At 38.2% G+C, this 16,601-nt stretch overlaps 1 protein-coding gene across 6 annotated transcripts in view; it reads left to right on the top strand.

Annotated features, from left to right (window-relative positions):
- RAB11FIP3 (RAB11 family interacting protein 3) overlaps window positions 1–16,601 on the top strand; it is a 247,074-nt gene that overhangs the window by 213,075 nt on the left and 17,398 nt on the right. For all 6 annotated transcript variants that reach the window (XR_004541136.1, XM_033963921.1, XM_033963922.1 and 3 more), the window contains 3 exons: window positions 576–657; window positions 1,893–2,030; window positions 3,576–3,731. Coding sequence is in view for 5 of the 6 variants with exons in the window: in XM_033963921.1 (XP_033819812.1) it covers window positions 576–657; window positions 1,893–2,030; window positions 3,576–3,731 (376 nt within the window). In the remaining variant the exon portion in view is untranslated. The remainder of the gene's footprint in view (window positions 1–575; window positions 658–1,892; window positions 2,031–3,575; window positions 3,732–16,601) is intronic.

Raw genomic sequence — 16,601 nt, 5'->3', positions numbered from 1 at the left:
CCTTAGTGAGTTACATAAAAACTTACATAAAATCCATATCGATCACAGACATCACATTCTAAACGAGGAACAAAATACAACTATTACACGTATTTCATTTCTTGACTTGTTGTCTCATATTCATGTATTTCTACTCTACTTTTCAACATATTAAGTGATATTTTGTCTGTGTATGTTTGTAAACTTTTTATAGTAATTAAAAGCCCAAAAGACACTTTCAGACAGAATGCAGTAACTCTCAGGAGATGTTTCTTCAGACCATAACTCACCCTATAGGGGCAAAAAATGACTAAATGCAAGTAGTGGGGTGACAACAGATGAAGGCCTGAAAAATATAGAAGAGAAGAGGGAGGGAGGGAAAAAGAGAGCAAAGAACTAGGGTTACGTCATTATGATGTCCTGTGCTACTAGCAGGGTAGTCATATCTGTAGTCAAGCATTATACTGCTGTGACAGCCTGCGGGGGGCAGTGTGGTAACAGATTTTCTCCACATGTGTCTTTTGGTACTGTTCCATTTTATTGGCAGAGTGATATTGTGATGCATTGCTCAATGTAGGCTTGGTTTCTCTGTTTAGGTTACATCAGATAGAGGATGAGAACGGTGAACTACGATCCTGTGTCCCCTGCCTGAAAGCAAATATTGAGCGGCTGGAAGAGGTGAGGCATACAAGCCAGCTATAGCTTTCCATGATATATTTATATATTTAATTTGTTTTATATCCCATCCTCCCCAAAGATATAATCAGCCTAATGTTGATTTCTAAGTCATTTTCCCTCAGAAGCCCAAAGCAGCTAACAAAATTCCCAAACAATGTGTGACAATAACCTGAGGGTCACATTTACGGACGTATTAGCAGATTCATTTTATCTCGGGAGAAGAATGTTTATGTTCCATTCTGAGCAGAGCTGAAGAAACAGGAGTGAATTGTCTAACTTGTCAAATAAGTGATATTAAGGAGGTATTTTTATAACCGTGTGCATACTTTTTCCCTATGGATGCTTTGGTAAATTTGCAAAGTGAAAGTATGCCCTTCTGCTTTTTGAAATTATTCCAGGGAATTCATACACTTCCATTTATAGCTGCTCGTTACCATGCACAGATATCCTAGGTTAGTTTAGACACATATAGCTGAATTTTACAAAGTATGCACATGAATGCAAACCCTTTCTGCTCTTCATTCATTAGGCTGGGTAAAGTTGCATGTTTTGTGGGATGCACATGCTGAATTTTACCACATTATAAAAGTCTGCTTCTATGAATAAAGCAGTACTTTACCTATGCTTTGAAAAAGTACCCTAGTCTAGGTGAACACTTTGACTTACAGTGTCATGAGAGCTCATAACTTCATTCTTGGGACCTGGGTTGGCCACTGATGGAAACAGGATACTGGGTTTGATGGACCTTCGGTCTGTCCCAGTACGGCATTGTTATGTTCTTAATTTACTAGTCAATAGTGATGATCTCTGCTCCTAAATCAGAAGCAATCTGTCCAATAGTTCTGCAGTCTCCACCAAGATTTGGAACAGAACCTCTGAATCCAGTGCTCTTCATGAAAGTGCTCAGCAAAGGACATGATAAAGACCTGGATGTGCAGAAATCTTAACAAAGCACCACAAAGCACACTGTTGCAGCTTTAGTGCCATGTCATTGCAGACTATCACTGACCATTATAAATTCTTCTAAAAATTAGAAATATAAGCCTCTGTCAAGATGTTTTAGCTGTAGAATTCATAAAGAAAAAAAATTAAATACCTAGCGACATTATGCCAGTGAGTTAGGGCTGAGGGATCTCCATGCCCCCCCCAGTACTGTAACTTCTGAAAATATTCAACGGTGGAAATTGGGTGATAGTGTAGAAATGCATCAGATGTAATGTTCTCTCATGCTGCAGGAAAAGAGGAAATTGCTGGATGAGATTGAAGAGCTAACCCTTCAGCTTAGTGAGGAGCAGGAGAACAAGAGGAAGCTGAGTGACCGGCTGAGCCATGAGAGACACCAATCCAGTAAAGACAAGGAGTCAACTCAGGAGGTGAGAAGAAGACTCTTGCACCCTACCTTACCCTCTGCTGGCCTTTCCCATGTGGAGTGTCCTGTGTTCCATTTAAATAGCAGTTCCTTTTCTGAAATGGAAGTACGTTTCAACATGTGATATTGTAACAGGAAGGATCAAACAATAGTCAGTCAGAGGACATATTAAGAAGTTGAGGAAAGTACACAGAGGCTAGGTAATCTAGATATTGCAGATGAAAAAAATAGTATTACCAAATATATATAGAGAGAGGGGTGATTGGAGTAGCCTAATGCCTAGGGCAGTGGACAAGGAACCGGGTTCAATTCCCACCTCAGCTCCTTGTGACTGGGCAAGTCACTTAACCCTCCATTGCCCCAAGTACCAAATAAGTACCCATACATAATATGTAAAGTGCTGCTACTGTAGAAATAAATATACACTAGCCAGTGCTCAGTTTAACAATTGTTTATTAATATATCTATATATGAGGACATACAAGTCTTAAATGCAGACAAAGTATGTTCTAAATTCTAGTCAGAAACGAGCCCCTTATATAGGGAATTTGGCATCTTAAACACAAAATCACATAAAAACATAAAATAGATTCATTATTACAGGTGCATAGGTTAGTTTACTCTTCCACGATACTCTCCTTCATCCCTTGACCATCTGGAGGCCTAGTATTTTTTGGAGCTACAAGTTGGTCACCACTCAAATATAATTGAATTACTGTGTTTTCCTTTCCAGAAGGGCAGTAAGGTAATGCATATTCAACAAAGGGGTCATACAGAATAAACCTAACCCAATACTAGTACCACATTAATAAATATATTTCTACAACTAATAATTTTTATAGTTCTGTGCACATTTTATGCAGGTACTTTCTCTGTCCCTAGTGGGCTCACAATATATGTTTTTGTACCTGGGGCAGTAGAGGGTTAAGTGACATGTCCAGGATCACAAGGAGCTGCCCGAGCCACTCCCCTTCTCCTCATGCTGCTACAGTAAAGAAAAAATCAGCAGCGTGCCTCCAGCCATTGAAGCCAGGACTCCTCGCACATGCTCAGTTTTTGCATGAACTGAGCATGCACAAGGAGTCCCAGCATCAGCATCTGGAGGCACACTGCTGACTTTGTTTACTGCAGCAGCACGAGGAGGAGAGAAGCAGCTCAAGCAGGGAATTTCTTTGGCTGGTGGGGCTTCGGTATTCCCACCAGCAAAGGTAATATTTTTAACATGTGGGAGGAAGAAATGCATTGCTCCCCCCCTCCCCTTCAGCTTACCAAAAAAACCAAGGGCTTGCTACGCCCCTGTACCCACTTGAAACCTACATGATATAACGAATATGTGCATAGTTACAGAATGGCATTTAGGGGGCGAATAAGTGCACATATGCACATGTATGCTAATATTTCAAACATTTATGTATATAACTGGTATATAAATGTTATTGCTCACTTTATAAAAGTACCCAAAAGTAATGCATCTTAATGAATAGGCTTCTTTCAAATTTTGTAATCTAAGTAGTCATAAATGTTTAAATATCTATACTGTCTTCTACAGCTAATTGAGGACCTCAGGAAACAACTGGAGCAGCTGCAGCTCTTTAAACTGGATTCAGAGCAGCGAAGAGGCCGGAGCAACAGTGCTGGGCTCCAAGAATATAACAGCAGAACACGGGAGAGCGAGCTAGAACACGAAATTAGGAGACTGAAACAGGTATTTATATTTATTTATTTAAAAAAAAATAAAAAATTTTAATTTGTATGGCTATTTCTTCTTTTTTTTTTTCCCTTTATTCATTTTCAAATTCGACAATAAGTGCACAAAATAATATATTATCAACAAGTTATTACACAATAGCACTTTGATATCTACTACATAGAAATCTAGTGATACGCTTACCCCCCCTTACCTCCCAACCTTCATCATATTTTCAATCAGAATATACACATATTATAGAATATATTATAACATATTATGTAAAACTAGTGTTTAAGCCCGTTAGATTAACGGGTGCTAGAATAGATGTGCAATCTTAATAGTTTAAAAAAATTACTGAAAACTTAATGTGAGAGCTTTAATATCCATTGTATGGTTGAATTATTAAAAGTTTTTATATTTTTCCTATTTGTTGCATGCCTGTCTCCTTGGGTGCTATATGTTTATATTTTTTTCTTTCTGTCTCCTTAGCCGTTGTCTGTCTGTCTCTTGGCCGCTGTATGATTGTTTGTGGTTTTTTACTGTATGTCTCCTTGGTCGTTGTCTTTCTGTATGTCTCATTGGCTACTGTATGTTTCTATGTTTTTTGTTTTTTTGCTGTATTTTTAATTGGCTACTATATGTCTGCCTTTTTTCCCGTCTATCTCCTTGGCTGTTGTTGTCTACTTGGTTGCTGTCTGTCTGTGTCATTGGCAGCTGTATATCTGTATGTCTTTTTTGCAGTCTTAACTCCTTGGCCACTGTATTTTTTTTCCATTTTTTTTTCCACTGTATTTTTTTCCATTATTTATCCTTGGCCACTGTATTTTTATTTTTTTTTACTGTCTCTCTCTCTTTTTAATTGGCTACTGTATGTGTGCCTTTTTTTCCATCTATCTCCTTGGCTGTTGTTTGGCTGTTTGTATTTTTTTTGCTGTCTCCTTGCCCACTGTCTCTCTGTCTGTCTACTTGGACGCTGTATGCAAGTATGTCTGTATTTTTTTTGTTGTCTGTCTCCTTGGCTGCTGTATGTCTGTTTGTTATTTTTTTCCTGTGTGTCTCTCTCTCCTTGTCCACTGGTTTTAGTGTTTTTTTAAATCTGTGTCTTTAGCCCCCTGTCCTGTGAGTGTCTGTGTGTCTCTCTCTCTCCATCTCTCTCTCTTCTTGTCATCTGTGGGGTTTTATTTTTCAATCTGTGTCTTTAGCCCCCTGTCCTTCTGTGAGTGTCTGTCTCTCCTTGTCCACTGTTGTTTGTTTGTTTTTTTCAATGTGTCTCTTTACCCCCTGTCCTTTTGTGAGTGTCTGTGTGTGTCTCTCTCTCCTTGTCCACTGTATTTTTTTTTCAATCTGTCTCTTTAGCCCCCTGTCCTTCTGTGAGTGTGTTTCACTGCTACCTAAGTTAAACCGGCACGCGACACTCGTTGGTACGTGAACGTGCGCACATGGAAATTTGCTTTGACAACTGTTGAATGCGCATGCTATTAGCCCGACGGGTGGTGTGGCTCAAAACTTGCTAGTGCTTTGTTCAGGTCAATAGAAGCACGTTTACTTCGATTCACGTTGGATCACAAAGCTGTCTGCCTATATTTCTCCCTTGCCACGACCCCCATCTGCATGCAATTCTTGAGAGGAGCTTCCGCTTAGGTGTAGCTGCAATTTCTGGCGAGTTCGGGCATAATCGGTACAGAAAAGGCACGCAGGGAAGCCAGCATCGCGGACACCAAATGCAGGGCTCACGTGACAGTGGATCGCAGGCGCTCCACTTGCTCTCCGGCTGGTGTTAACGTCTGGGGCATTTTTTATTGTTATGTGTAATCAAGAGATGAGAAGTGTCTCGAGCCGACGCGCTTGTGCTGGGGACTCAGTCCAGTCCTTCCGGCGAGTGTAGGGAAGTGCTGGGGATTCACGCATGCGCACTCATGCGGCCACGGAACTACTGATCATGGAAGCACGCAAATAGGAGTGTGCATGCGCGAGTTAGCCTTTTATTATATAGGATTGTACCCAACACCCTCCCCCCTTTGGTGTGCCAAAAGAAGAAAAAGAAAAGAAAAAGAGAAGAAGTGATGACTATTCACTACAATATTTTGTCAATGGCCCCCATATTTTTATAAATTTAATATATGTCCCTCTTTGTATTGCTATTGCTCGTTCCATTTTAAATATATGACATAATGTATTCCACCAAAATGTATAACTAAGGTTACTGTGATTCTTCCAATTATTGGTTATGTGTTGGATGGCAACCCCTGTCATAACTAATAAAAGCTTGTTTAAAAATTTATGGCTCACCTACAACTAAGCAGTTTACAATAAAAATAACACACAATCACTAATACATTATGTTACCACCCATAATGACATACAATATCTTAAAAAAGTATTTACATCATCAGTTATTAAAATACACCTCTGTGCTTCAAATTCATCTTCAAGCAGCTATAGAAGCTAGTGTAAATAAATTAGTTTTAGAAACGTTCCTAAATTGCAGAAAGATGTACAGAATCACACGTATCCAAAGAGAGCATTCCATAATTGGAAAAGCACAATTTCGAGTTACAGAATGACGTGCTCTTCTCAAATCAGGACTCAGCAGCAATGAATCACAGAGAAGGAATGTAGGAAGAAACTTAGAGGCTACTTGTGTCATTAAGTCACAAGTGAGGTGGTGAATAAAGGGGCAACATTCCATTTTCTCATTTGCTAGGCTAGCCATTGGGCTAATATTCCACTTGGGTGTCTTGTTGGATGGGGGTTGGGCTGCCATGGAGATGATACGCACCCTTTATTGTCCAGTGGGCCAAAATACTGGTTCTGTTGTCTGATGAGCCAAAATACTACAGCTATTTATGCTGGCCAAACAAACAGTACTGAGAGTAAATTTTGCAAGAGACTTTTTCACCCTTCCTGTCAAGTGAGCTAGTGTGTTGCCCACCATACCACGTAGAGTCAAGGGGAGCAAGGAAAATGTCCAGGTCAGAATACCTCCTGTCAGCACAGCACTGTACATCCCAAAAAGCAGAACATGGCCTTTTAACAAATTAGGTCTTGTATGTATATTTTAGGGACTTTCGCCTATCCCAACTGACCTCCAATTCTCTACTGCTAGGGCAAACAGCATCCTCTCTTTATCAAATTTACAACATTATCACAAGTATAACTTGGAAAGGAAGTCAAATAAGGCCTACAGAAATATTAAATCATGTTGAGCAAAACTGAACCAAGATGTATAGGAACTCTTGTCATCCCCTTTCACATGTCCTTTCCACTTCTGTACAAAACACATCTTTAAATAAAATGCTCTTTTCTCCTTCTAAGTGTACCAAGCAGTATAAGGTTAATTTTATAGCAGGCCAATCTAACATGTGCTACAGATGGGTTACACCAGTTTTCTGAGGAATGTGTGTGTATTCTTTTCTATTGAAAATACATACACAAGTGTATGCCTGCCCTTTGTGTTATTTTGCATATATATTTTAGGAAATAACTCTGCCCTCAGCAATGCCTCCATTCAAGTTCATACATAAATTGGCAAGATTTACAGAGTATTGCAAAAATATGCAAAGATAGGTAAACTCACAGTTGAAGAAACAATTCCAAACTGTCAAGTTTCATGAGTTTTTATTGGCTGGTAAAGTAAAATTATTTTACAGAACAAGGTGTAGCATACTGTTTTACTTTTCTTGGATGGGAATGATAAGTAAAGACACATCTAGGAGTGAGAAGTATTATAAATCTTTGCTACGTTGTGATGAGGTGTACGTCCTATCACACAGGAAAGAATGTACCCGGGAGGAATTCCCCAGGAGGAGACAAAACCACATAGGTCTGTGTGTAGTCCCCTAACCCTTTTGTAAATTCAGGGTGAATAATGGGGACCCTGCTGGAAGGAGGAAGTAGTTTGACAGGGAAGGCTACATGGGTAGTGGCGATGGTGGGCTATCCCTCAAATCCCTGGCAACAGGATTCCCTGAGCATTAGAAAGGGCTGAGTAGTGCACTACACTTCTCCCTCCATATACACGGGGTTAGGGGCAGAGCCGGCCCGTGAATATTGAAAAACCGCAAATAACTTTTAGGGCCGACTCTGACCCACTCCCGCCTCCCTCCTGCCTCCTGGACCTCTCCCCGCCTCCCGGACCTCCCCAGATCTTACCTGGTGGTGTAGCAGTGAAGCGGGGCAGGAGCAATCATCCTATGCTCCTGCCCTGTGCAGAACCGTCATCAAAAATGGCTACTGTGAGTTCCAATTGCAGTCTCGTGAGACCACAGGAACTCACGGCAGCCAGTTTGATCACAGATCTGCATGGGGCAAGAGCATAGGAAGATTGCTCCTGCCCCGCATCACCGCTAGACCCCCAGGTAAGGTATGGGGAGGCAGGGGATGGATCAGAGAAAAAAAACGCAAATAACTGAATTCGTGAGTACTAAACCTGCAAATTTGGAGGGGGAAGTGTACTCATAACTAAAAGATATCATTTGCATACTCTTTGAATAGGACAGAGATATTGAAAATAAGACTGTTCAGAAGGGAGAAAATCCCTTGTCAGGCCCAAAAGAAGGCCTAGGAGGGAAGTGGATCCAAGCCTCCACAAGACAGTTGATTGGTTGTGGATGACCTTCATAAACAGACTGTCTCCTCACCCTGAATGTACAGTGGGATAGGAAATAGGACTCTTCTGATGAGGAGCCTTAGGATTAGAGGAGATATTGGTCTCTGAGCTTTCCTTCTTAGGGCTAGATTCACTAAGGCCACGGATCTGATCCGATCCATGAGGGATCCGATCTGTGGCTGGGGGGCTGATTCACGAAGCGCCCTCATGCAAATGAGGGCAATCAGAATCACGCCCCTAACTGACCGCATGGATCGCTCTCCAGCGATCCTGATGCATGCGCAGACCATCTTCTTTGCCTGTAGATGGTCTGCACATGCGCTGGCCCTCCATGCCCAGCAGAGCTGGAAACTTTTTTTTTTTTTTTTTTTTTAATTTTTTTATACTTTGCGAGCCTGTGGTTTTAACCCGCTTTAAAACCGCAGGTTAAAACCATGGGCTCACACTGTGGGGAAGGGCAGGAGAGTCGGGCGGCGAGAGGAGAGTCAGGGCAGGAGAACCCAAGCAGAGAGCAGGAGATGCAGTCGGAAAGCATGTAAGCGACTGGTCCCCACCAGTCACTTTTGTTGATTGGCCAGCCCAGTCAGTGTTCCAGATTTGTTTAGTGAATTGCTGCCTGCCTACATTTGCATGCTGTCCCCTCTCATTTGCATGTGCGGATCGGATCTGAGGTTGCTTGACACCAAGATTAGTGAATCGGGTCAGGGAACAATCAGGTCGCAAAGTGTTTGGGATACGATCGGTGTCCTTAGTGAATCTAGCCCTTAGAGACCAGGACCTGCTTAAAGGAGGAGAAGCCAAGTGAATAGTCGTGATTGAACCTTGGATTAGCAGAGGTAAAACTAGCCAGACTGTGGTTGGTCAGAGGATGGACCTGTTCACATATGTCCAGAGCCCTGGAGCTGAAACTGTTGAAAAAGCTAGAAATCCCAGAAGAAACATACTCCTTGGATGTGTTCCTTCAGCTGTGCCACTTAAAACAGCGTTGCCTGTGAATCACTGCAGGATTCAATATAGAGAATCTAACCTTTACTTAAGGTACTGTGAGTCCCCTTGGTCGGCCGTGTCAAGAGACCTTCTTCAATATTTTTGTATACTACTGTGAATAAAGATTTTGAAAGGATCCTGACCTCCTACACATCCTACTTCTCTGCTCCTTATGTTCCTATATATAAGCACATAATTATAGAATTACTCCCTGCATTTCAATGGCCACGAATTTGGTCTTGGAGAATGAGATTTACAGTGTCAGCATCTATGAGACAAACTTGGTTATTTTTGTTACATAGAGTGTTTTGGACCCCTGTTCATTTACAAAAATTAGATAGTTCTAAGTCCAATAGATGCTGGCACTGTAATCTGGAACCTGGGACATTAGATCATCTACTTTATTTTTGTCCCTATATTAAGATATTTTGGAATTCAATATGGTCTCAAGGAAATACATTATTGGAAAATCATGTGGCACTCTCTTACGATACAGTGCTATTTGGCATGATGATGAGGAAAAAAAGTCAAATATCATCAGAGAACAACAAGCTTTTATTAGTTATGACAGGGGTTGCCATCCAACACATAACCAACAATTGGAAAAATCATAGAAACCTTAGTTATACATTTTGGTGGAATACATTATGCCATATATTTAAAATGGAACGAGCAATAGCAGTACAAAGAGGGACATATACTAAATTTATAAAAATATGAGGGCCATTGGCAAAATATTGTAGTGAATAGTCATCAGTTCTCTTCTCCTTTTCTTTTTTTTCTTTATTAATTTTCTATTCTTACATCAATTAATTCACATATAATATAATTAATTATTACATAACATTTGTAATTACAATCAATATATCATATCATAAATAATAAATCCCTTTTTTTCAATTCTTATTTCCAAAAATTATATAAGTCCCTCCCCAATCCTATATATCTATTACAAATGTGCTAAGAAATCTGATCAGTAGAATAATTAGTCAATGGTTGCCATATTTTCTTAAAATTATGAAGATTCCCTTGTTGTAACGCTATTATTTTTTCCATTTTGTATATATGACAGACAGAGTTCCACCAGAATGTATAATTTAATTTGGTATAATCCTTCCAATTTTGAGTTATTTGTTGCATGGCGACTCCTGTCAATATTAATAGCAGCTTATTATTATTTGCTGAGATCGGACTCTGAGTTCTCATTGCAGTGCCAAATAGTATGGTGTCATATGAGAGTCCTACATGATTTTCTAATAACTTATTAATTTGGGGCCAAATTAAATTCCAAAAGGCATTTACACAGGGACAGAAAAAAATTAAATGATCTAGCGTCCCTACTTCTATTCTACAATGCCAGCATCTATTGGATCTAGTACTATCTATCTTTTGCAGGCGCGTAGGGGTCCATAACACTCTATGTAACAAGAATATCCATGTTTGATTCATAGATGCTGACCTTGTAGACCTTAATCTCCAGGACCAAAATCGTGGCCATTGAGAAGCAGAAATTGTCTGTCCAATCTCAATACTCCAAATATCCCTAAGTCCAGTTTTCTTTTTTTTATTTAAAAATCCATATAACAATTTATACCATTTTGCGGCTTGGTGACCCAAAAATTCCGCCTGGAAACATAAAACCTGCAGACTATATTGAGTATTAAGATCTTTCCAGTCAGGGAACCCTGCCTGAATGGCCTGCTTCAATTGCATCCATTTAAAATATTGTGTTTTATTTAAACCGAATTTATTTTGCAATTGTGAAAAACTAAGCATTGATCCTTCTGAAATGACATCATTCAATGTCCGTATACCTGCAATTATCCATTGTTTCCAGACGATCTTAAATCCGCCAATCCTGATCCTGGAGTTTACCCAAATAAACAAATTTTGTAAGAAGATTGTTTAATTTTTTATAAAATGACCCCTGAAAAAATATTGGTATCATACTCATTTGATAGCAAACCACAGGCAATATCATCATTTTAATTGTTTGAACTCTTCCCCACCAAGAAAGATGTAAAGGATTCCATTGCTCACACATTTCTGTTATTTTTCTTAATAAAAGTTTTTCATTTTCTTTGACTATCTTCAATAGTATTTTTGATAATAATTCCTAAGTATTTTAAACCATCATCTTTCCAGATAAATGAATATGAATCAAATAATCCTTTGGTACAATGAACATTAATTGGAAGAACTTCAGATTTACTCCAATTAATTTTATATCCAGAAAATTTACCGAATTTCTCTAACAGATTAAGCAAACATGGAATAGTATTCCCCGGTTCTCTTAAATATAGTAAAATATCATCTGCATAAGCAGAAAGTTTAAATTCCCAGTTGGAGAATGGGATTCCTTTTATCTCCTTAGTTTGATTGATTGCAATTAATAAGGGTTCCAGAACAACATCAAAAAGTAAGGGAGACAAAGGACATCCTTGTCTAACTCCCCTACGCAAGTTAAATCTATCTGATAAATTATTATTAATATATAATCTTGCACCAGGAGAGTTATGCAATGTTTGAATCATTTTAATAAAACCGGGGCCTATACCAAACCATTCTAAAGCTTGATACATAAAACTCCATTCCACTCTATCAAAAGCTTTTTCTGCATCTAAAGATACTAGAAAAGCTGGATCATTAATATTTTTTGCTAAATTTAATGAGTGAAATGCTAGTCTAGTATTATTTGATGACTGTCTTTTAGCAATAAATCCTGTTTGGTGTACATCAATAATAAAAGGAAGAGCTTTTGCCAATCTTATTGCTAATACTTTAGCAATCACTTTACCATCCACATTTAATAAAGAGATAGGCCTGTAATTTGAAATCAAAGTAGGATCCCTGTTTGGTTTTGGTAAGACAATAATTACTGAATCAGCCATAGTACCTGATATATTTCCATTATTCATTTGATACTGATACAAATTTAATAGATATGGTAAAATAATGTTTTGAAATGATTTATAAAATTCAACAGTATAACCATCACCACTCGGAGCGGATCCAACTCTAAGAGACTTCAATGCTGATTCTATTTCTTTTAAAGATATAGGCTCTTCTAAACTTCTTTTTATATGATCCGGAACATTTTGCCCAATAAATGAATTTAAGAAATTTAATCCATCTTGTTCTTTATTTTCATAAGATTCAGAAGAATATAAATCTTTATAAAAATCAAGAAAATGTGTTAAAATGTCTTTAGTGTTAGTGTGTGTATTACCTTGTATATCTTTAATTGCAATAATCTTAGATTTTCTTTTCTTTGCTTTAAGAAAATTTGCTAATAATCTTCCAGCTTTATTTGAATTACCATAGAATTGAACTTGTTTATAGAATATATCTTTCCTCACCAATTGAGAAGAAATCTCATTATATTTAACTTTTACTTTTAATAACTCTTGTAGTGTATTATTTTCCCATTTCTCAATTAATTTATTTTCTAATAATTTAATTTGTTTTTCCATATCTACAAATTGTTTTTTAAGTTGTTTTTTTATAAATGCTGAATATGAAATAATATTTCCTCTCATTGTTGCTTTAAAAGCGTCCCACAAGATCTCAGCATTAATATTATCCGAATTATTAATTTGAAAGAATTCTTGCATTTTTAATTTAAAATCTTCCAGGAAGTTTGAATCCGCTAGTAAAGCATTATTAAATCTCCAAATTGAGTTAAAGTGTTCAATATCATAATTCTGAAGGTCAATCCACACACCAGCATGGTCTGAAATTACAATGGGATCAATAACTGCTTTTAACACACGCTGCGCTATGTTATTGGAAACAAATATATAATCAATTCGTGAAAAGGATTTGTGGACCTGAGAACAAAAAGAAAATTCCTGATCATTAAAATGAAGAATACGCCATATATCTTCTAAATCACAAGATTGAATCAAATTATCTAAGCCTAATGATTTCATAATTCTACTTGGTCTTTTATCCAAAATCGGATCCATTACAGCATTGAAATCTCCTGCTACTATTAAATTAGAAGTAGCCAGTGGTAAAAGTAATTGCTGAATTTGTTTGAAAAATTCCATTTGATTCTAATTAGGAGCATATAAATTGAATAAATCCATGGTTGTATTTCCCAGAACCATTTTGATATGCACCCATCTACCTAAAGGGTCATAATTTATTAGTTTAAAATCTGCATTACATTTTTTGTTTATCAGAACAGCCACCCCAGCTTTTTTCCCTGAAGCCGGTGCAAATAAACATTTAGAAATCCAACCCCCAGATAACTTTTTAGATTCAATTTCAGAAAGATGCGTCTCTTGAATGAAGTAAATGTCCGCATTTTGATTTTTAAGGAACGATAATACTTTCTTCTTCTTGATAGGATGATTTAAACCATTGACATTGATAGAATAAATTTTTATATCCATCTATTTTATAATCAAATTTTATCCAGTATTCTATGATTATATACCTGATTAGATCTTAGCACATTTATTATATATATTTCCTTCACCCATTTCCCCCAACCTATCTCCCCCCAAAAAATACAATTATATAAAGACAATTCAGATTTTTCGGTTTTTCCATTTTCATTCCTCAGAAATATACTAATCCTCTGATCCCCTCTCCCTCCCTCTATTTTCCCTCCCCTCCCTCCCATTATCATTGTCTGACCTGGAACACACATTGGTCATGCAAAACCTAAATCCCCTCCCCCAAGCAACTAATATTCCACTATTTTAATTTAAAGATATCCTCAAAAGTCAATAACTTTTTTCTCCCCCTATATATAAACATTTAATTAGTTATCTTTATATACTCAGTTATTTAATATTAATTCCATATTCCTATTTCTTTACCTACTCATTAAATATTTATCCATATTTTAAAATCTCACTATATTTTGTAATTCATATCAATTATATCTGCATGAATTTATGACTATAATAAGATTTATATTTAATTGATTCATAAAATTATAAACATAACCTCCCTACAAACTAATATATTACCCCTTTAATATATTTTTGACATATTTCAAAGTTAGCTCTAATTCCCTATATATTAAATATTCACTATGTAAATTGGATATATCCATTTCTATAATGATATTAATAATAATATTAATAAATTCATTTTAAACATTTTCATACATCATCATTCATAGTAATTTCAATATGAATAGGTAGATGAATAAAATATATATTTTATATCAATTAATAAAAAGTCTAAAATTGATTCCTACTTTATTAATTATCCCCCACTCAAATACTCAATTCCTTATCTTTATATCATTTGTTAACAAATTCTTATCATTCCTCTCAATTAATATTAGCATAAATATATATAGATGCAATAATTTCCATAAATAATTTGATTTCTTATTAAATTAAGATTATGTCATAGCACCCAATATATTATAATAACTAGTGTTTAAGCCCGTTACATTAACGGGTGCTAGAATATATGGCTGTCTGTCTTTCTTTCTTTATGTCTCTCTCCCTGCTCCTGTTTCTTTCTTCCTTTCTTTCTGTCTTTCTCCCTCCTGCAATTTTTTTCTCTCTCTCCCTGGCACCCTTTGCCTGTCTGTCTTTATTTCTGTGTCTCTCTGGTCCCCTGTCTGTCTTTATTTCTGTCTGTCTCTCTCCCTAGCCTCCTTTGTCTGTCTGTATTTCTTTCTGTGTCTCCCCCCCCCCCCCCACTTTCCTTTGCAGAAGCAGCAGCGGTTTTCCCTTCCCCTCCAGGTCCCTGCTGAGTAGTAGAAACATTTTCCCCCACCCCCCATTCCCTTCTTACCTTGAGCTGCCCTGCTCCGTTCGGCCCCTCCCCCTTCCCTTCCCGTGTGCTGGCCTGCTGCGGCTGAAGGTTTTTTTCGGCGACTCCTCCTGTTAAAACTCCCCCCCTCCTCCTCCCGCAACCGCTCCTGTTCAAAGCGGCCTGCTGAGGTTCGCGGCCGCTGTAACGAACCTCGCAGGTCGCTCTCCAACTCGGTAGCATGTTCCCTCTGACGCGATTGCGTCAGAGGGAACGTGCTACCATGTGGAGAGCGGCCTGCGAGGTTCGTTACAGCGGCCGCGAACCTCAGCAGGCCGCTTTGAACAGGAGCGGTAGCGGCTGTTGCAGGAGGATTGGGGAGGGGGAATTCGTGAGCGGCGGCAGGACCATGAGGCGGGATTGAGTTTTTCGGCTTCCCCTATCTGGGGAAACCGCCGTGCCAAACTGAGCTGCGCGTGGGGCCGTAGTAAGCGCGGGGCATGCTGCAGTCTTGGCGGCCACGGACATACGGATCATGGAAGCACGCTGATAAGACTGCGCATGCGCCGCCTACGGTTTTATTATATAGATTAAATCAAAAAATATCAATTGCATTAAAAATTATCCGTTCAATCAGTAATTATTGTCCTCTTCTTTCTTCTTAACCATCTTCTTCTTTTTTCATTTTATCTTCCATTTTTCTTTCTTCTTTCTTCAGATGAAACTTCCCTTTTACTCTGTTTTTTCATGTAGACATTGGTTCCTCTTGTGTCAAAAATTCTTTCAGTTTTGCAGGATCTTGAAAATACATGGATTTATTCCCAGTGGACACTCTCATTGTCGACGGATAGTACAAGCCATACATGTAGCCTTTTTCTTTTAATTGCTGCCTGAATGTGAGAAATTGTTTCCTTATATTTGCAGTGTATTTAGCAAAATCTGGAACCAACATCAATTTAGACCCTTTATAATTTAAGTTTTTATTTGCTTTTGCCACTTTTAAGATTTCTAAAGCTTGCTGGTACCTTAATACTTTAAAAATCAAGGGTCTAGGGCCAGCCTGGTTTACTGGTTTTCTTGTGGGGATTCTGTGTGCACGTTCTATTTCTAACGGCCACTTAGAATTTAGCTGTAACAGTTTAGGTAAAAGGTTCTCTAAAAACTGAATGGCATCTCCCCCTTCAAGATTTTCAGCTAAACCAAGCACTCTAATGTTCTTTCTCTTTCCCCGGTTTTCCAAATCTACCAGGTGATTTTTTAAGGCTGCTATATCTTTCCTTTCCTCTTCACACTTTTGTGTATTAGTTTCCAGCTGCTCGATTCTCTCTTCAATTACAGACATCCTTTGCCTGTCAGTCTGGATCTCTTGCTTTAGACTGAGCAGTTCATCCTTGACTTCTGAGAGTTTACTGGCATTGACAGTTAACATTAGTTTGATTTTAAAGAGTTCCGCCATAATATCTGATTTATCAGTAAAATCTTCAGTTTCCAGCGGGATCGGCACACTCGACAGCGACACGGGAGTAACCTTTGACCTTTTCGCCGATACACCCGATGTGCAC

This window comes from Geotrypetes seraphini, chromosome 11 (genome assembly GCF_902459505.1).
Source record: "Geotrypetes seraphini chromosome 11, aGeoSer1.1, whole genome shotgun sequence".
Taxonomy (NCBI): Eukaryota; Metazoa; Chordata; class Amphibia; order Gymnophiona; family Dermophiidae; genus Geotrypetes; species Geotrypetes seraphini.
This window is presented reverse-complemented; position numbering and strand designations above follow the sequence as displayed.